The sequence below is a fragment of the Dendrobates tinctorius genome, unplaced genomic scaffold, assembly GCF_039654945.1.
Source record: "Dendrobates tinctorius isolate UK_male_01 unplaced genomic scaffold, ASM3965494v1 ptg000011l, whole genome shotgun sequence".
NCBI classification, from domain to species: Eukaryota; Metazoa; Chordata; class Amphibia; order Anura; family Dendrobatidae; genus Dendrobates; species Dendrobates tinctorius.
In genome coordinates, this window is record NW_027361679.1 from 128921451 (window position 1) to 128943977 (window position 22527).

The window sequence follows — 22527 nt, forward strand, 5'->3', positions numbered from 1 at the left end:
ACTTGCTGCAGATTGGCCATATCCAGAATAGGGTTAATGATTTAATCACTTGCAAAACCAAATATGTTGTTTGTATCATTTTCTGTCCATGTCCTTTTTATTATATAGGAAAAACGATAAGATCAATGATTGTAAGATTTTGTGAACATTTTCATTCTATTTCTACAGGAAAGGGATCACTAAGATTTATAAAGCACATCCAGGAGAAACATGAATCTAATCCTCAATGACTGCGTTTTGCAGGATTGGACATAGTTAACGTTCCACCATACGGAGGTGATCATAATAAAATCCCGCTGAGACGGGAAGCAAAATGGATCATTAAAGCAGATGAGCAAGGTCCCTTAGGACTGAATGAAAGATTAGATTACTCTTACTTCTTGTTAAATAATGTGCTTTTATTATAATTTATATCTGAATTGCAATCAACGTATTTTGTTATATGTAAGAATGTTTGTCATTTTTTAATTGCAGTTTTTTGTATTTTTTTGTATATTTTTTTAATTTTGTTTGTGAAAAATTTGCATATAATCAATTTACAATGAGGTGCATAAAAGGAAATGACATAGTAATTGTTACATCTGGACCCGTGGAAGCGTGTTTAAAGCGAAACGGCCGTAGTCCTGTTTCTTGCCTGCACTTATCCTGCCCTCACAAACCTTGTCCATGTATGCTTTTCTGAAATAAAGGACTTAGGTTTTTTATGATACGGTAAATGGAGTGTGCTGCTTTTTTCCTTATTTTTTTGGATTGCCTCGTGTGCTTCTTCAAGCAAGCACCTTCACTACCGTGTCTTCTCCTGCAAAGTGTTGCTGACTCAGTCCACCCACTCCACCAGTAAGTAGACTGTTTCTTAGTGCCATTCTATTTTTTTCTTTTTTGATGTACCAATAAAAACGTCAAATCGTCCCGCAAAAAATAAGACCTCACATGACTCTGTGGGTCAAAATATGGAAAATTATAGCTCTCAATATGTGGCGATGCAAAAATTATTTTTACGATAAAAAGCGTCTTAGCGTATGACAGCTGCCAAACATAAAAACCCGCTAAAAATAGTAAATCAAACTCCCCCTTTATCATCCCCTTAGTTAGTGAAAAATAATAAAATTTAAAAAAAATGTATTTATTTTCATTTTCCTGTTAGGGTTAGGGCTGAGATTAGGGTTAGGGGTGTGTTGGGGTTAAGGTTGGAGTTAGAATTGGGGGCTTTCCACTGTTTAGGCACATCAGGTTCTCTCCAAACGGAACATGGCATCTGATCTCAATTTCAGCCAATTCTGCATTGAAAAAGTCAAATGGTGCTCCTTCCCTTCCAAGCTCTGCCATGCGCCCAAACAGTGGTCTACCCCCACACATGGGGTATCAGCCTACTCAGGACAAATTGCACAATAACTTTTGGGGTCCAATTTCTCCTGTTACCCTTGGGAAAATAAAAAATTGGGGGCAAAAATATCATTTTTGTGGAAAAAAATGATTTTTTTTATTTATATGGCTCTATGTTATAAACTTCTGTGAAGCACTTGGGGATTCAAAGAGCTCACCACTTATCTAGATAAGTTCCTTGGGGGGGTCTAGTTTCCAAAATGGGGTCACTTGTGGGGGGTTTCAACAGTTTAGGCACATCAGAGGCTCTCCAAACACGACATGACACCTGCAAACCATTCCATCAAAGTCTGCATTCCAAAACGTCACTACTTCCCTTCCGAGCCCCGACGTGTGCCCATACAGTAGTTTTCTCCCACATATGGGGTATCAGCGTACTCAGGACAAATTGCACAACAACTTTTGGGGTCCAATTTCTCCTGTTACCCTTGGGAAAATAAAAGAAATTGGGGACTACAAGATCATGTTTGTGGAAAAAAGCGTTATAAACTTCTGTGAAGCCCTTGGGGGTTCAACGTGCTCACCATACATCTAGATAAGTTCCTTGGGGGGCTAGTTTCCAAAATGGTGTCATTTGTGGGGGGTTGCCACTGTTTAGGCACATCAGAGGCTTTCCAAACGCGACATGGCGTCCGATCTCAATTCCAGCCATAAAAAGTCAAATGGCGCTGCTTCCCTTCCGAGCTCTGCCATGCACCCAAATAGTCATTTTCCCCCATATATGGGGTATCAGTGTACTCAGGACAAACTGCACAATAGCTTTTGGGATCCTGTTACCCTTGGGAGTGAAAAGATCCATTTTGTGGAAAAAATGATTTTTTAATTGTACGGCTGTACGTTATAAACTTTTGTGAAGCCCTTGGGGGTACAAAGTTCTCACCACACATCTAGATAAGTTCCTTGAGGGGTCTAGTTTCCAAAATGGTGTCATTTTTGGGTGGTTTCCACTGTTTAGGCACATCAGGGGCTCTCCAAATGCGATATGGCGTTCGATCTGAATTCCAGCCAATTTTGCATTGAAAAAGTCAACCGGCGCTCCTTCCCTCCTGAGCTTTACCATGCGCCGAAACAGTGGTTATCCCCCCACATATCAGGTATCAGCGTACTCAGGACAAATTGCACAATAACTTTTGCAGTCCAATTTCTCCTATTACCCTTGGTAAAATAAAAAAAATTGGACCTGAAGTAATTTTTTTGTGAAAAGAAGTTAAATGTTCATTTTTTTTTTTTAAACATTCAAAAAATTCCTGTGAAGCACCTGAAGGGTTAATAAACTTCTTGAGTGTGGTTTTGAGCACCTTGAGGGGTGCAGTTTTTGGAATGGTGTTTCTTTTGGGTATTTTCTATCATATAGACCCCTCAAAGTTACTTCAAATGTGATGTGGTCCCTAAAAATAAAATGGTGTTGTAAAAATGAGAAATCACTGGTCAACTTTTAACCCTTATAACTTTCTAACAAAAAAAAATTTGGTTCCCAAATAATAGATAATAAATGGTTATTTACTATAAATGTCCTATGACAAATATATAGAATTCTGATATCTTTAAACTAGATTTGGCTCTACACTATCTCACTATTTTGACAGCTGTGTGAGCCTTCCTGCTTTTGACCTAGGCGATACTACTGAGTGAAAGGAGACTGCCAGTGTGCAGCATGTAGACACAAGGGACATCTCTTCTATTATCTTAACGTTGGATGTAATTTTGTAAGTGGGGATGTGTGATGAATTCATGTGTATTATGGAGCAGCAGGAGAGGACAAGAAACAGCAGCTGATGTATATCCTGTCACACAGCCGCCTTAGTGCGCTGTGGCTGTCTGTTTACACTACAAGTGAGAGACTCGGATTCATTTCTTTTGCAGATTTAGAAAAAGGTGCCTCCTATTCCATTTTTTTTCTTGTCCTACACAGGTATATCTCATTACTGATAATAACAAAATTCAGCATAAAGTACAGTTGAGGCTCCTGGCAGTAGATGAAGAAAGCATTCACCCCATTCGTGTTCTACTAATAGCTGCCTATACGGATATATTGGCTGATTATTTCATAATGTTTGTGATTTGCTTTTGGTGAAGCTATGAGTAAATAAGTATATAACTCGCTCTTCATGTTCTGTAGTGCAGCGAGTCAATAGAATGTCAAAACAGTCCAAATCCTGCCAAAATTCTTCTCTGCCATTCAAATTACGTATTTATTTCTTTTACTCATTTATGTAGCGCCATTAATTCCATAGCGCTTTACAGACATTATCAGCACGGTCCCTGATGGGGCTCACAATGTAAATTCCCTATCAGTATGTCTTTAGAGTGTGGGAGGAAACCCACGCAAACCCGGGGAGAACATACAAACTCCTTGCAGATGTTGCCCTTGGTGGCAATTTAACCCGGGACCCCAGCGCTGCAAGACTGCAGTGCTAACCACTGAGCCACCATGCCACCCTGTATAGTATCAGCTATGCCACAGTTCGTTCCTCCCTTAGTAGAAAATTCTGACAGATTTTGCTATCACTACCAAAATAAATTAATAATAAAAATCTTTGCTAATGCAAGAAAAAACTTTTTAAAATTTTGCATCCTGGATTTTGTCCGCTGGAGTTTAAAGTTACATTTTTTCTTTTTTCCATGGGTTACAGCTAAGTTCTCAAGAACATGTGTAAAAATCATCGGTTATATGTTAAAGGGAACCTGCCAGCAGGATTGTGCTGAGTAACCTACAGACATTGTCAGGTCAGCACTGTTATGTTGACTAAAATGATACCTTGGTTGAGGAAATCCATCTCGTGGTTGGTGTTTAATCTGTATCTGTAGATTTCAGTTATTTAGATTCTTGTGCTCTGGGGCGGGGCTGTGGGGGCTTTATGTGGTGCTCTGCTTACATAGTCAGGGGCAGGTCTATGGGCAGGATCTTTATGTGTTCTATCGGCGATCTGATAAATGCTACAGCTCAGGCACCACTGGTAGAGACCAATTTTTTATTACCTCTAGCAAAATAGCTGTGGTGCCTGTGCAGTAGCAACTATTGCATTCTGAATTATGCTACTGCACTGGCAAGGCTGGTGCCATTTTGAGGAATTTTTTTCTCAAAAAATTTATATTTCTAAATAAAAGGAAAATATGGGTTTTATAGATCCGGTCACTCTACAGCGTAGATGCCGCCACCGGCACTAGCCTGCAGAAGGGTATTTTTTTTTCTTCAATATATTTAATATTCACTATGTAAACTAGGGGACAGGTCAGTGAGGGATCAGTGACCAGTCAGAAGCCATACACATGAATACCTAAGCAGAGCACCACATGAAGACCCCCCCCCCCAAGGCCGCCACAGGGCACAAGCATACCATTAACACAAAACTGAAAATAAAGATTAAATAACAACCACAAGATGGATTTCATCACCCAAGGTATCAGTTTAATCTGTTTAATGGCGCCGACCTGACACTGTCTGTCGGTTACTGAGCACAATCCTGCTGGCATGTTCCCTTTAAGATTGGTGGTCTATTTTGTCTGATTTTGACAACTTTATGACATTTGATTTTATTATTATTAATATTTATATAGCGCCATTGATTCCATGGTGCTGTACATGAGAAGGGTTTACATACAAATTACAGATATCACTTACAGTAAACAAACTAACAATCACAGACTGATATAGAGGAGAGAGGACCCTGCCCTTTCGGGCTTACATTCTACAGGATGGGGAAGGAGACAGTAGGTTTGGGGGTTGCAGCAGCTCCAGTAGTGGGGAGGGGGCAGGGGGGATCATTGCAGGCTGTAAGCTTTCCTGAAGAGATGGGTTTTCAGGTTCCGTCTGAAGGATCTGAGTGTGGTTGATAGCCGGACGTGTTGGGGCAAAACATTCCAGAGGAAAGATGATCAGTTCATATTTGTCCACATTCAGTTTGAGGAAGCGGGAGGAGAGGAGAATATGGCTGATAGACACTCTGGGATTTTGAAGAGCAGAGAGGTGACGTCTGGGCCAGAGAGATAGATCTGAGTATCATCGGCATAAAGATGGTACTGGAATCCGTGGGACTTTGAGTTGCCCCAGGCCAAGTGTATAGACTGAGGAGAGTAGGGGTCCTAGAACAGAGCCTTGGGGGACTCCAACATAGAGAGGGTGGAATGAGGAGGTAATGTGGGAGTGGGAGATGCTGAATGTGTGGTTGGAGAGGTATGAGGAGATCCAGGATAGGGCAAGGTCTTTGATGCCAGAGGAAGAGAGGATCTGTAGTAGGAGACAGTGGTCAACTGTGTCGAAGGCAGAGGACAGGTCTAGAAGGAGGAGTATAGAGTATTGTCCGTTCGCTTTGACTGTAAGTAGGTCGATAGTAATTTTGGTCAGGGCTGTCTCAGTCGAGTGATGGGGGCGGAAACCAGATTGAAGATTGTCAAAGAGCAGGTTAGATGAGAGATGGGAGGAAAGTTCAGCATGGACGTGCTGCTCCAGGAGTTTGGAAGCGAATGGGAGCAGCGATATTGGGCGATAGCTGGACATAGCGGTTGGGTCGAGGGTTGGCTTTTTGAGGATAGGTGTGATTGTAGCATGTTTGAAAGCAGAAGGGAAGGTACCAGAGGTTAGTGATAGGTTGAAGAGGTGGGTTAGAGATGGGATAAGAGTGGTGGCGAGGTTGGGGAGGAGATGGGATGGGGTCAAGTGCACAAGTGGTGAGGTGTGATTTGGAGAGAAGATGAGCAAGCTCCCCTGATGTTGATAAGGAGGTTATGGGGTTTGGACATTGGTCTGGTATACAAAGGGGTTGTGGTGGTTGAGCAATAAAGACTTGCCGTGTTTGGTCTATCTTGTTTTTGAAGTGCATGGTGAAGTCCTCAGCAGAGATTAGGGAAGTTGGAGGGGGCAGTGGTGTGCGGAGGAGGAAGTTAAAAGTATTGAACAACTGTTTGGGGTTGTGGGATAAGAAAGATTCAAGGGATGTAAAGTAGGCCTGTTTAGCAGAGGTGAGAGCTGATTTGAATGCAAGTGTTGCTTGTTTGAGTGCAGTGAAGTCGTCTTGGGAATGCGTTTTCTTCCAGCGCCGTCCAGCAATTCTGGATGCTTGCCAAAGCTTTTCAGTGATGTTATTGTGCCAGGGTTGTCTATTGATTCATCGCACTCTGTTATGCATGACAGGGGCGACTGAGTCGATGGCTGATGCAAGAGTGGCATTGTAGAAACTAGTGGCAGAGTCTTTGTCATGGAGTGAGGATATGGAGGACAGTGGTAGGATCAAGTCAGAGAGTGTGTGGGTGTCTAGATGTGCAAGGTTTCTGCGGGGGTGCGCTTGTTGCTGGACATGGGTGACAGGTGAGGAGGACAGGGATGAGAAAGTGAGTAGATGGTGGTCAGATAGAGGGAGAGGGGAGGTTGTGAAGTTAGATAGGGAGCAGAGACGGGTGAAGACCAAGTCTAATGTGTGTCTGTCTGTGTGGGTGGCTGAGGAGGACCACTGAGTAAGTCCAAAGGAAGAACTAAGGGACAGGAGTTTGGAAGCTGCTGACTGGTGGGTGTCAATGTGGATGTTGAGTCACCCATGATGATGATGGGAATGTCAGCAGAGAGGAAGTGAAGGAGCCAGGTAGAGAATTGGTCGATGAAGGCAGTGGTTGGGCCCGGACATCGGTTTATGACAGCCACTTGGAGTTGGGAGGGAGAGTAGATGCGGACAGAGTGGACTTCAAAGGAGGGGAGGACAAGGGAGGGAAGAGGTGGGATTGGGTTGAAGGTGCAGTTGGAAGAAAGGAGAAGGCCCACTCCTCCACCATGTCTGTTACCAGGGCGAGGAGTGTGGGTGTAGGTTTACATCCACAATTAAAAAATCTAAAATATCTAATACAGTTTCCTAAGGAATCTCTGCAATGGATTTATTAAAAGTGGATGCCGTATAGATGGTGTTTGTATGACATTAATTTTTTTTTGTGCATGCATTGAAATTCAAAGGCAAGTCCCATTTGACAATGGATAAGACTAGCGCCTGCTGCATTTTATTTACACAGCCAGTCCATGTAAGATAACCTGATGTGAAGTACCACTTTCATTAACATTGATCAGAGTGCTGTCCATGTATGGTTTGTTTTTGCATAAACACAGAGCATAGACCGAAAAGACTCTCAGCTGATGTGAATTTAGCCTATGTCTAATATTATGGCTCAGTCCCATTCTCCTTATAGAAGCACTCCTCCCATCAGTTTTTATCGTCTTAATATACTGCTAAAAAAAAATAAAGGGAACACAATCAGCCTGTTGCAAATGGAATAGTGTTCCCTTTATTTTTTTGAGCAGTATATATTGCAATCACCATATTATATGGTACTGTGTATTTTGCTCATTTCCCCTTTCTACCCAGGTAATTCTTCTCTTTTACCATTATGTCTATGAAATCACGTGATTAAAAACAGGCTGGCTGGATTCCTCTAGAAGGATTCAGATAGTCTTTTTTTTAATCGAGTGATGTCACAGACCTAATAGAAAAGAGAAGAATAAACTGGGTTGAAAGGAAAAATTAGCATTTGTTAGTACAAAGTGCCGTATAATATGAAAAAAAACAGTAGAATAGAGATTTATATTGCTGTTTTACATTAGGCATGTGATACGATCTGTGATATGCTAGGCATTGTATGTGACGTCTTGGTTGAGTTACCAATATTTTGCAACAAACTTCTGGTGAAACTTTAGGGCATTGGGCACTTTTTTCTGCTTACACCACCTCTTGGTTGACTTACTTTACCGAGAAATTTTTGGAACATTTGGACCAGAATTCTGGCACATGTTGCTTACTAAAACGGCATCAATAATTTTAGTAGAAAGGCAAACATTTTCCTAATCCCAGCCCCTGTCATACTGGATAACTGAACAGGTACAATTTAAAAATCTGCTGCTTTATTATTTCAAGAGAACTCTGCTGTAAAGCTAATAACTTTACATTTATGGGCATTCAGTTAAACTTAGTCACATTTAACACTGTCTTTGACTGACTTATACATGAAAGTTTTGTGATCTGTAACGATTTCCACATAATTAACATTTCATAGGGCATAAATCGATGGACCATGAGAATATGCTGATAAAAGCAGGGATCAAAAGAATCAATATTATTTGGTACTGTGATCCCAAAGGTGCGTATTCCTTCATGATTTTCTGGTGTTAGTCCTGCTCTCTTCAGGCACATTCCAAGATAAGCATCATCAATTGGAATTAATGGGATGTACTGAGATTCCTTGTGTATAGTGAAGGCCGTGAAGCTGGACATAAGAATGCCTCCACCACCACAGTAGGGGTCATATGAGTCAGCGGGAAATATTTCTTTCGAGACATAATATTTGCTGTGCTTCTCACGGATTAGAGGCATCCCTTCATTCAGTGCCCCAACAAAGAGATGTTTCTTCATGCCTTTTATTTTTGTACTTTGTAGATATGTTACAACATTTAATGTATGGACAAAAACATCATCATCTCCATTAAATATAAACTGAGCACCTGGACACTTTTGTTCAAGCCAATCGTGGAAAAGGACTTGCTTTAAGGTTAAATTATAGAAAGAATCTTCAAAATTCCACTGCACAATATCTTCATATATTTCACTCTCTGTGGACAGCAACTGCAACATCCGTTTTGTTTGCTCTTTATCCCTTGAGACTCCACTAAGAAAGACTCTTTTCACTTTTGCGCCATTATAAGTCTTTTCTTCTCCCCAAGTTCTCCTGATAGCCTCACGACGCTCAAAATTTCCAGGTGCAGTTTTAATAGCTAGCAAAAGAAAAACGTCTTCATCATCAGGTCCACCACACTTCATGGGAGAGTCAAGTAGCAATGGAAAAGCTCTACAATGACGATAAGTCAGAAAATCTTTAAAATTTTGGGTTTCGCTATTAAAAGTTGGCATGCTGTAAACAGAAATGTTTTCTATACATATGACCGATGGTAATTCTGTAGGGGCTGGATAGTGATAAGGAATAGGCACATCTTCTGGATCTCTTTCTTTAGGAACTTTAGGGTTGTCTGATACGAAAACAAGGTGCAGTAGAGTGACACCAACTGTTAATCCAAAAAGTACTTGGCAACATTGTTTTATAGTGCTTTTTTTGGAAAGGCTTGGCATCTGAAAATTATGCAGAAAAAATATACATTAATATAATAATATTGTCTGTGATATGATCTATTGTACTAAATAAGGATCATGAGTGTCCACAATATTACGGTGTTATGGTCATTCATCTTAGATCTGTGTTGTGCAGTAAGCCCCATTTCATATTTGCCATAGTGTGGTGACTTTCTAGCTCCTGTATTACAGCCTCCTAGAGACCGTTACAATAATTAGACCTTTTGTGGGTGTGCTGAACTGAAATATGGGAGGTCAAATTATTGCACAGATAACAGACCCAAAGGTAGAACGTTTCACTAAAAAAACACTTGTACTTACAACATTACTTTCTAAAAGATCCACCTTTATAACCAAATCCTAAATATTCTGGATTGCCTGGAGGTGTAGTAGGCATGTTCACGCATAAAAAATAGATTTATTATACTACATGAAGAGGAAAACTGGTTTACTTGCCCTGTGCTTGCCACATCGACAAGGTAGCTTCTCACACGACACAAAACAATGCATGGTCTGTAGGTAAAAATGCAATTTTTGTTTGCACCAATTTCATAAAAGCTGCATTATTTGTTACAACTGTACAGACTAATGGATCTAACATTGTATACTTTCAGTTGCTACAGGACTACAGATGGTGTCCACAAACAAATTGCTGTTTTAGGTCTGTTTCTGCATGAAATTTGCATGTAGCTATGCTGCGGTGCACGTCCATTCATACTAACCTGAGCAGTAAGAGAACAGCAGCATACTCGTGTACAGAATGAAGAAGGTGAGGTTTTGAGGCAAAGGCAGTAGCTAATTATAGGGACAACTAAAGGAGAAATGGAAACATTTATCGCAGTCACTTTTACATTCTATAGTGCATGACCATTTTCCAGGTATCCCACATAGAGTGACTGCAGACTTGAACCACAAACCTGAACAACCCCTTTAACTACTTTTGATCTAACCCTATGAAGAAATGTAATACTTAACCACTTCACCCTGAAGCCTGTTTTCACCTTTCTGACCAGGCCAAGTTTTACAATTCTGACCACTGTCACTTTATGAGGTCATAATTCTGGAACGCTTCAACGGATCCCAGTGATTCTGAGATTTTCTCGTGACAGATTTGTCACATTTCCACCCCTAAGGGTGTCTGGGATGCAGTTACTGACAGCTCGGCCATCCAATCTGGTATAGGGGTGTGCTGAAGCTGTCAGTACTTTGATTGACAGCTTGGCCATCCAATCTGGTACAGGAGCGTGCTGAGCTGTCATTCTGTTGATTGACAGCTCAACTATCCAGTCTGAGACTGTGAGGTGTCGGCTGTCTCTGTGATCAATATTCCAGTTAATTGCCATGCTTCTTAATTGAACTGTGTCTCCCATAACTCTGCCAGAAGAACATTCAGCTTGTGAGGTTTGTGCTTTCCTGTGCCTTGAGTTCTGTATGCTTGATCTGTTGCCTGACCTTGGGTTTCGTTCTGACCATCCACCTGTTTAATCCCTTCAACTCTGATCTATTATCCTCCAGGTACTCTGTCCTCAGAACGTTACCTGACTATGCTTTTGTCTCTTCCTTCTGTTTATGACGTACCCTCCTGGCTTCTGACCTTGGACTGCCTGACCACTCTGACTCACAGCTTGGCCGTGAAAAGTGACTAGTGTCAAATTACGTCTGGCCAATAAGTTTAGCTTTTGCGCCAGTATGGATCTTGTTCACCCGCTTTGTGACCAGGTGGCGAGTTTGATGCAGAAGACTCAGGATCTGGCGAAGGCTTGCCAGAGTCTGGAGTCATCAAAATATCAGTTGCAGGGTCAGATAAATAACTTGATGAAGACCCCCCCCCATAGCCCCCACTGCTGGCAGTGGCTGTGACGTCAGTACCTCTGATGTACAGTTAGTCTCTCCTGAACCTGTTATATCCCTTCCTGACAAATTTTCAGGTGAGAAAGACCAGTTTAGGGTATTCAGGGAGAGCTGTAAGTTATTTTTTACCTTGCGCCCCCAGTCATCAGTGGAGGAGTTCCAGCGGGTGGGAATAATCATGTCCCTACTGCGAGGGGGTCCTTAGACCTGAGTATTTTCTTTGTCCCCACAAGCCCCAGAACGGTTTTCTGTTGATGCCTTTTTTGACAGTTTAGGTCTGATACATGACAAACCTAACAGAATCCAGGTCGCTGAGGCTAAGATCATGAACCTAGCACAGGGAGGTTGCACAGCTGAGGACTACTGAATTGAGTTTTGGCAGTGGTCCCCCAAAGTTCTATGGAATGATGCTTCTCTCAGGTGCTAGTTCGAAAGAGGCCTTTCCGAGACAGTCAAGGATGCTCTGGTCCTCCGTGACACCCCTTGTTCTCTGATGGAGGCCATGACTCAGGCCATACGAATGGACTGCAGAATCCGTGAGAGACATGGTGAACAGCAGGCTGCATGTTATACCTCCCCGGAGCAGGTCAATTTACCGAGGTTAGAGTTGCCAGCCTTCCCGCTGTGGAGAGAAGACAGAATCAAGATCTCAGACTATACTGTGGTCTCTCTGGACAATTTCTTAAGAATTGTCCAACTTGTCCTCAAGCTATCAAACCATCAGGAGAATGTCTGAGTGTGGGTGACAGCCGAGGAGGACCCATTCGAGTCATTGCCCTAGACAAGACACCGTTAGCTCATAATTTGGTCAAGAGAGCAACGGTGTTGTAAAAATGAGAAATCGCTGGTCAACTTTCAACCCTTATAATTTCCCAATCAAAAAAAAGTTGGTTCCAAAATTGTGCTGATATAACGTAGACATGTGGGAAATGTTACTTATTAAGTATTTTGTGACATATCTCTGTGATTTAAGGACATGAAAATTCAAATTTGGAAAATTGCAAAATTTTCACCAAATGTCTGTTTTTTTCAACAAATAAATGCAAGTCATATTAAAGAAATGTTACCACTATCATGAAGTACAGTATGTCATGAAAAAACAATCTCAGAATCACCAGGATCCGTTGACGCATTCCAGAGTTATTACCTCATAAAAGGACAGTGGTCAGAATTGTAAAAATTGGCCTGGTCATTAACGTGCAAACCACACTTGGGGGTAAAGGGGTTAATGGGGAGGTCCAGACGTAAAACAGTTTTCAATGTCAATTTCTAACTATTTGATGAAGTAATCTAAACTAATTTCGAAGGCTGGTTTCACATTTGCGTTAAAACAACGCTGCGCCCTGAGTCGTTAAGCCCCGAGCCGGCTCCCTGCCCGCCCCATCTGGGATACCGCCTACTTTCGCATTTGCACGCATGCGATCGGCGCACCCTATATTTAGCATAGGGTGCGCAGATCATGCGCTGCCAGTGTGAAAGTAGCGTGTTGCGTACTTTTGACGGTGCGCCGTGCGCGCCGAAATGCAACATGCTGCATTTCGGCGCGCACGGCGCACCGTCAAAATTGCGCAACACGCTACTTTCACACTGGCAGCGCATGATCTGCGCACCCTATGCTAAAGATAGGGTGCGCCGATCGCATGCGTGCAAATGCGAAAGTAGGCGGTGATCCCGGATGGGGCGGGCAGGGAGCCGGCTCGGGGCGGGGCTTAACGACGCAGGGCGCAGCGTTGTTTAAACGCAAATGTGAAACCAGCCTAATATGCTTCCTTTAAAAATTCCCTACTGTTCCCTAACTACATCTTCTTTTATTGCCATTTTTCCCTATTTGCTGTGGGAGAGAGCGTCACTTGAGAATCCCAGTGTATGCTGTGATACTCAAAGCGTCATCAGAGCAGGGGGCAGAGGCTGCCATCACTGTCACAACCTCTGCCTAATTCCTGAGAGGAAGCTTCATCCGTGACACTTGTTTCAGGAGCGGGGCTAGTCCCTTGTGCACGGTGTAATGTGCTGAATCACAGCGCGCATCCTGTTTTGCCAGCTCCGATGAATAGAAACCAGCTGGCAACACATAGGAGAGGGCACTGTCAGAGCGCGGGTCAGGGTACCTAGTGTTCAGAGACCAGCGTCGCCCTTCTGAACACTAGGTACCTTGACACTGCATTCTGACAATACTCTCTCCTACTGATCTCATCTGGCAACACAGAATGCGCGCTGTGATTGTGCACATCCCTCAGTGCACAGTGACCGTAGTCTCTGCCCACTGTACTGATGATGCTTCATTTGAGTATCCCAGCATGCACTGAGATTATCAAATGAAGCTTTTTCCCTCTGGAAGTAGAGGGAGAAAAAGAATAGCAGATGGCATAGTAGGGAATTTTTTTATGCACGTACATGTATATTAGAAATTTGTTTAAATAATGACATCAAATAGACAGGAATTTAGATTAAATTGTATTTTACCGGACTACCCCTTTAATCTTGTGCATTTCTATAAGAGTGATGCCATATTCACACATCTACGAGTATGAACCATGACTTACAGCAGGGATGGGGAACCTCAGGCCCCAGGGCCATTTACGGCCCTTGATGACCTTTTATCAGGCCCCCGGGGAGATTTTCAGGGACCGCATTCTTGGGCAGGGAGCTGTATTTTGATTGCCACAAACTCATTAATTTCTTCTTGCTCTGTTAGCACACGCAGTGTTCACTAATGTACACTGAAGGGCATGCAATGAAAGATTAGGTCATGACAACAGTGCCAGAGTCAGGATGTAATTTGTGGGCGGAGTTTGTACGGCCCCCGAAGGATGGTATAAATATCCAAATGGCCCTTGGCAGAAAAAAGATTCCCCACCCCTGACTTACAGGATGGTTGCGGGTCTCCCCGCCTTAGCTTGACAGCCACATATACAGTGGGTACGGAAGGTATTCAGACCCCTATAAATTTTTCACCCTTTGTTTCTTTGCATCTATTTGGTAATCTCAAAAAAGTTCATTGGTTTCTCATTAATGTACACTCTGCACCCCATCTTGACGGAAAAAAACAGAAATGTAGAAATTTTTGCAGATTTATTAAAAAAGAAAAACTGAAATATCACATGGTATTCAGACCCTTTGCTCAGACACTCATATTTATGTCACATGCTGTCCATTTCCTTGTTATCCTCCTTGAGATGGTTCTACTCCTTCATCGGAGTCCAGTTGTGTTTAATTAAACTGATAGGACTTGATTTGTAAAGGCACACACCTCACAGCTCTCAGTACATGTCAGACCAAATGAGAATCATGAGGTCTAAGGAACAGGCCCAGGAGCTCAGAGACAGAATTGTGGCAAGGCACAGATCTGGCCAAGGTTACAAAAGAATTTCTGCAGTACTCAAGCTTCCTTAGAGCACAGTGGCCTCCATAATCCTTAAATGGAAGAAGTTTGAGACCACCAGAAGTCTTCCTAGACCTGGCCGTCCATCCAAGCTGAGCAATCGTGGGAGAAGAACCTTGGTGAGAGAGGTAAAGAAGAACCCCAGGATCACTGTGGCTGAGCTCCACAGATGAAGTAGGGAAATGGAAAAAAGTTCCACAAAGTCAACTATCACTGCAGCCCTCCACCAGTCGGGCCTTTATGGCAGAGTGGCCCAAGGGAAGCCCCCACATAGTTTGCTAAAAAGCACATGAAAGACTCCCAGACTATGAGAAATAAGATTTTCTGGTTTGATGAGACAAAGATAGACCTTTTTGGTGATAATTCTAAGTGGTATGTGTGGAGAAAAGCAGGCACCAGCCCAATACAATGTCAACAGTGAAACATGGTGGTGACAGCATCATGCTATGGAGGGGTGTTTTTTAGCTGGAGGGACAGGACAACTGGTTGCCATTGAAGGAAACATGAAAAAAAATAACTTTTTTGAATTTACCAAATGGTTTAATGAAACAAAGAGTGAAAAATTTAAAGGGGTCTGAATACTTTCCGAACCCATTGTATGTCTATGTGTGTGAGGACACACACCTGTGTCAGGACACCTGCAGCCAGTCCATGAATCATGGCTCCTACTTGGACCGTTACCAGAGTCGGTTTTAAACAAATGGGGTCCTGGGCAAAAGTTTAAAGTGGGGCCCAAAATGCTCACATATTGCAAACATTTTTGTTGTACTTACATGTGCTGAGTTCAGGCCGTTAAACGAGGACGAATGAGGGACACAGAATGATCACTAGTAGATCACTCTGTCCCCATACAGTATCATGATATCAGCAGAAAATCTGCAGTTATCTCTTGGCAATGTGCTGCCGAGAACAATGACTTTTGATCTGGCATAAACAATCCAATCACTCGATGAAAAGGCAGCATTTTACTTGTTTAGAATAATAAATCCCATAGTCCTCCACATACTATAATACACACCATAGTCCTTCACATAGTATAATGCACCCCATAGTCCTCCATATTCTATAATGCACACCCCTTAGTCCTCCATACAGTATAATGTGCCCTATATTTCTCCATATACTTTAATACACTCCCCATAGTCCTCCATATAGTATAATATGCTCCCCATAGTATTCCATATAGTATAATGCCTCCCATAGACCTCCACATTGTTTAATGCACCCCTATAGTCCTCAATATAGTACAATGTACTCCTCATAGTATAATGCACCCCATAGTCCTTCATACAGTATAATGCATTCCTCATTGTCCTTGATAGCGTGTAATACAGCCCCCATATAGTATAATGCAAACCATAGACATCAATAGAGCATAATGCAGCACCCCTCATGGAATATAATGCAGCCCTCATAGAGTATAATGCGACCACCCCATACAGTATAATGCAGCCAACCCATAGAGTACATAGTGGCCACCCCCTAGAGTAAAATGTGTCCACCCCATAGAGTATAATGCAGCCTCCCTCATAGAGTATAATGCAGCCTCCCCACACAAACACACCGTATAATGCAGCCCCCCCACACACACTATTAGCGGCATGTTACTGGCTAGGGAACCTGTTATGAATGGGTCACCGAGGAGGATAGCAGGCCCAGGCTAAGCCACAGAAAACCAGAGAGGTTGGTAACTAAGCGGATTGCAGATCCTTGATCCTATCCACACAACTAGCAGTAGCCGTGGAACGTACCTACGATGATCCTAAGACACCTCGGCACAGCTGGAGAGCTAACTAAGCCTAAAGCAAGAAAGGGGAAATCTAAACTGCCCCGGAGCAGACCCCAAAGGAATAGATAGCCCCCAAACATATATTGTCGGTGAGACAAGATGAAAACACAAACGCAGGCAGGAAAATAGACTGAGCAAATGATGGGGCCCACACTGACTAGACAGGACAGGAAAGGAAAGACACTGTCTGCAATCACGCAAAAAACCCTGCAAAAAGTCCAACACGTCTGATGCACAAAAAACACTGAATCCGCACGACTTCACCCCCACTATATCAGCACTATGGTATATTCTGAAAGCAAAGCAAAAAACCCCAATATAACGGGACAAAACAGCAGTAACATATGGGCGGTGATTCAGCACTGGCCCAGCCGGAGCTGGCTGACCCGCACAAAGCAGAGATAGATAAAACAAGATCAAATGCAAACAGAATAGCAAATGAACCACTTAACTGAACCATGCAGGGACAGAGCAGGAGGCATCAGACCTCAGAAGGCACAGGAAGAAAATCACCAGCAGGGATAGAGAGAGTCAGCTGTCTTAAATCCCAATCTGAAACCCCAGATCTCCAATCGTCATCCTCATTATCAGGTGGCCAGCCTCTGTCAATTAGATCAGCTCCACTACCTCCAGTAACCACCAGAGGGAGCCCAGAAAGAGAACTCGCAACCCCGCTGTCAATCTGACCAGCTCCACTACCTTCAGTAATAACCAGAGGGAGGCCAGAATGAGAATTCACAACAAGGACCCTGGGGGAGCGGGGGAAGAGGCGTATCTATGGGGGGGCAGCCGGGGCATTTGCCCCAGGCGCAACCGGCAGGGGGGGCGCAGTCGGACTGCCTAATGCAGCAGTCCGCACTGTCTCCCCCCGGCGGCTGCATTGTGCCACCCCCGGCCTTGGAGTCAGCTGTTCTCTGTGTCGGCTGTCGGCGCAGAGAAGCTGCGTGCACTGGCTCCCAGGGAGAAATTGTACTGGCGCCTATACAGACCCAAGTACAACTGAAGCTCTGACCGCTGGGTCAGAGCGACGCCAGCAACGTGATCATGTCATGTGATCACGCTGCTTACGTGACTCGCCGGCGCCCAAGACACTAGTGGTAAGTGTGCTCCATTCTCTCTGGAGCTGAAGAACCACCGAAGATTAAGGGGGGGGCACTTTATGTGTGGGGGGTTATTTACACTGTGTGCAGAATTATTAGGCAAATGAGTATTTTGATCACATCATCCTTTTTACACGGTGTCCTACTGCAAGCTGAATAGGCTTGAAAGCCAACTGTCAATTATGTAAATCAGGTGATTTGCATCTCTGTAATGAGGAGGGGTGTGGTCTAATGACATCAACACCCTATATAAGGTTTGCTTAATTATTAGGCAGCTTCCTTTCCTTTGGCAAAATGGGTCAGAAGAAAGATTTGACGGACTCTGAAAAGTCAAAAATTGTGAGATGTCTTGCAGAGGGATGCAGCAGTCTTGCAATTGCCAAACTTTTGAAGCGTGATCACCGAACAATCAAGCGTTTCATGGCAAATAGCCAACAGGGTCGCAAGAAGTGTGTTGATAAAAAAAGGCGCTAAATAACTGCCCATGAAGTGAGGAAAATCAAGCGTCAAGATGCCATTTGCCACCAGTTTTGCCATATTTCAGAGCTGCAACGTTACTGGAGTATCAAAAAGCACAAGGTGTGCCACACTCAGGGACATGGCCAAGGTAAGGAAGGCTGAAAAATGACCACCTTTGAGCAAGAAATATAAGATAAAACGTCAAGACTGGGCCAAGAAATATCTTAAGACTGATTTATCTAAGATTTTATGGACTGATGAAATGAGAGTGACTCTTGATGGGCCTGAGGCTGGATCAGTAAAGGACAGAGAGCTCCACTCCAACTCAGATGCCAGCAAGGTGGAGGTGAGGTACTGGTATGGGCTGGTATCATCAAAGATGAACTTGTGGGACCTTTTCGGGTTGAGGATGGAGTGAAGCTCAACTCCCAGACCTACTGCCAGTTTCTGGAAGACACCTTCTTCAAGCAGTGGTACAGGAAGAAGTCGGTATCGTTTAAGAAAAACATGATTTTCATGCAGGACAATGCTCCATCACATGCATCCAAATACTCCACAGCATGGCTGGCCAGTAAAGGTCTAAAAGAAGAAAAAATAATGACATGGCCCCCTTGTTCACCTGATCTGAACGCCATAGAGAACCTGTGGTCCCTCATAAAATGTGAGATCGACAGGGAGGGAAAACAGTACACCTCTCGGAACAGTGTCTGGGAGGCTGTGGTGGCTGCTGCACGCAATGTTGATCGTAAACAGATCAAGCAACTGGCAGAATCTATGGATGGAAGGCTTTTGAGTGTTATCATAAAGAAAGGTGGCTATATTGGTCACTGATTTTTTTGTTTTTGAATGTCAGAAATGATTATTTCTAAATTTTGTGTTGTTATTTAGGTTTACCTGGTGAAAACAAACAAGTGAGATGGGTATATATTTGGTTTTTATTATGTTGCCTAATAATTCTGCACAGTAATAGTTACCTGAAAAAACAGATATCCTCCTAAGATAGCCAAATCTAAAAAAAACCCACTCCAACTTCCAAAAATATTAAGCTTTGATATTTGAGTCTTTTGGGTTGATTGAGAACACAGTTGTTGTTCAATAATAAAAAGAATCCTCTGAAATACAACTTGCCTAATAATTCTGCACGCAGTGTAATGGATGGGGACACTTTATGTGTGGGGAGGATTTTGAGTGGGGATGTGGGGTTAATTAATGGGTGGGGGCACTTTGTGTGTGGGGGGATTTTGAGTGGTGATGGGGGTTATTTAATGTGTGGGGGCATTTGGAGTGGGGATGGGGAGTTATTTAACATGTGGGGGAATTTGGAGTGGGGATGGGGGTTATTTAATGTGTGTGGGGATTTAGAGTGGGGGATTTGGAATGGGGATGGGGGATTATTTAATGTTTGGGGGATTTGGAGTGGGGATGGGGTTATTTAATGTGTGGGGGCACTTTATGTGTGGGGGGATTTTGAGTGGGGATGGGGGGGTTATTTAATGTATGGGGGATTTAGAGTGGGGATGGGGGGTTATTTAATATGTGGGGGGATTTGGAATGGGGATGGGGTTATTTAATGTGTGTGGGGATTTAGAGTGGGGATGGGGTACTTAATGTGTGGGGGGTTTAGAGTGGGGATGGGGGGTGCTTATTGTGTGGGGGGATTTAGAGTGGCAATGTGGGGTGCTTAATGTGTGGGGGGATTTGGAGTGGGGATGGGGGGATTTGGAGTGGGGATGGGGTGATTTGGAGTGGGGATGGGGGGATTTAATGTGCATGGGGAGATTTGAGGACACAAAATGAAGAGTATGTATGTATGAGGACACAGTATGGGGGGTGAGTGGGGGGGATGGGTGCAAACAGTATGGGGAGCGAATGGGTAAATGTATGTGGACACAGTATGAGTAGCAATGGGAAAAATGTATGTGGACACAGTATGGGGAGTGAGGGTGATGGGATGTGTGCAGACAGTATGGGGAGTCAGGGGTATGTGTGAGCAGACAGTATAGAGAGTGAGGGGATAAATATATGAGGAGTCAGTATGGTGAACAGGTGGGATGTTAGAGGAGACAGTATGAGGAGGGAGGGGAATAGTGTGAGTCGACAATATGTTGCAGATATTTTTATTTAGGAGCATTATAATGACACTTCTATCTTTAAGAGGATCGTGTGGAGATTTGCTGCAGAAGACCGGAGAAGATGGAAGTCTGCATAGATGGCTGTGGATGAGAAAACTCATCATGGGGTCTGGACAAGAAGAAGAAAAGAAGGAGAACGACTCCAGAGACGATGTCATCTATAAGGTACCTGGATATAAATATTATTTGTGATACTGATTTATTCTCATGTTTTTATTTATGTTAGGAACATTACAGGGGTTGTCCAGGTTTGTGCTGAGTCTGCAGTCATTCTATGTGACTGCAGACTTCTGAATTCTCACAGTGCTCACTGAACGCTGTTAGGATTCTCTCGTGCTGGTAATTTACATACATGCGGTCACGTACTGACTAGAAATGTGTGGCTTCACTCAATGAAAATGAACGGAGCAAGGCTGGGCACGTCTAGTCGGAATGTGGCCAGAAGGTTATAAATCACATGTTTGTGCTGACATGACCGTATACTCTTGTCACCGGTACAGGAGAATCCTAAAAGTGTGTAGTGCATTCGTTGTGAGAATTCAGAAGCTGCAATGTCAGGATTCCGCTCTGCAGGTTCCAGTAGTCATCACATGGACACTTCACTCATATGCGACTTTCATACTTATGGTCCTGTGACAGCGAGCTTCTCTTCCTGCTTCTCTCTGTTTTTCACTGAACATTGAGAGCATTAGGAAGAGCAGCTTGTCGGTACATGACTAAGTGTGCAAATCGCATATGTACTTGGGCGGGGGGGCGCCGAACCGAATTCTTGCCCTGGGTGCCAGAAAGCCTAGATACATCGCTGAGCGGGGGCCCTAGGCAGATGCTTAGTCTGCCTGCACCTGATGACTGCCCTGACCGTGACACATGGATGTGTGCATACAGCATAAAAACGATTAATTATACTTCTCATCTGTTGTGGATTATATTTATCGACTTATGCTTGTTTCAAGTTTACACCAGGTGTTATCTCCTATCTCTTGCTGTTCCATATTACTGTGCCACATTGCACTACCAAAACACGTGAATGTGCGAATGACATATTCAGGTGCAGTGTAAGTTTCCAATATCAACATCTATAGTTAGCCCTACTTACAGTCTGTTTTATCATGCTTTTTATGTTGCTTACTTTTCCAATTTCAGTCAAAAGCACAATGCATACACCATTTGTGAACCCATTGCAAGTCTTTGCAACATGTTACCGACTTTTCATGGTAATATGGTTCTTTATGCGGTGTGCTATGCTCCAGTGAATCTTTGTATAATACGTAATTGACAGAATTATATGCCAAATGATTATGTTCTTTCCACATTACAGTAGTACAAACATATATTGCTGAACAGATGAGCCTACTAAGGGTATGTGTACGTCTTTTAATCTCAGCCAAACCGACCAAGTTTTTCAAGCTGAAGGCTCTAAAGTCTTTAGTGTATTTTTTAAGTCATTTTCTGAACGTTTTTGTGATGTTTTTTTGAGGGTTGCTCTGTGGTTTTTGTGGCAACTTTTTTATTGTCGTTTTCCGGTCATTTTTTCACTTCACTTATGCAAAAACTATGTTAAAATGCTCCAAAACATGTGTGGGCTTCTTCAGCACGCCTTTTGAGCTTTTCCATTGATTTGCATTTTAAAGTACAGAGTATCTTTTGAGCGATGAAAAAACCCCCAGAAGAATACACGTCACTTCTTTTAACTCCTTGGTGTTTTTCGAAACCTGACTTAGCTAAATTACGTTAGAAAGTCTGAACACAGGAAGTTACATAAAGATGCATATGTTCATTCTTCTGATAATTTTCATAGGAATATTCAATTGAGATGTCATGTGAACATACCCTTATACAGACCTAATTTACTGTTTAGATACAGGTAAAAAATACAATTTGTGTGTGCTGGCTTAAGTGTAATATAGAAAAGAGAAAACGTGACCTTATACAATGTTTTCTTCCATTTCATTTATTAAATGATAATTCTTGGCACAGCTAGATTTACACAGAGGCGTATCTAGGGGGGGGGGGCAGCCGGGGCATGTGCCCCAGGAGCAGCCGGCAGGGGGGGCGCAGTTGGGCCGCCTAATGCGGCGGTGCGCAGTGTCTCCCCCGGCTGCTTTCTGCCACCCTCCGGACTGGGAGTCAGCCGTTCTCTGTGTCGGCTGTCAAGCTAACAGCCGGCACAGAGAAGCTGCAGTGTGCAGGCTCCCAGGGATCAATTGTATTCATGTCTGTACAGACGCGAGTACAATTGAATTTAAGTCTGCAAGGACAGGGTCCTCTTCCCTCTGTACCAGTCTGTCATTGTAAACTTGTTTACTGTTAACGATATCTATAACTTTGCATGTAA

At 43.2% G+C, this 22527-nt stretch overlaps 1 protein-coding gene across 1 annotated transcript in view; it reads right to left on the bottom strand.

Moving 5' to 3' along the window:
• Positions 1-8238: 8238 nt before the first annotated feature.
• LOC141050964 (acetylgalactosaminyl-O-glycosyl-glycoprotein beta-1,3-N-acetylglucosaminyltransferase-like) overlaps positions 8239-22527 on the bottom strand; it is a 152874-nt gene continuing 138585 nt past the window's right edge. Inside the window, exon 2 of the mRNA XM_073547717.1 lies at positions 8239-9479. Within this exon, the coding sequence (XP_073403818.1) occupies positions 8316-9479 (1164 nt within the window). The 3' untranslated portion in view covers positions 8239-8315. The remainder of the gene's footprint in view (positions 9480-22527) is intronic.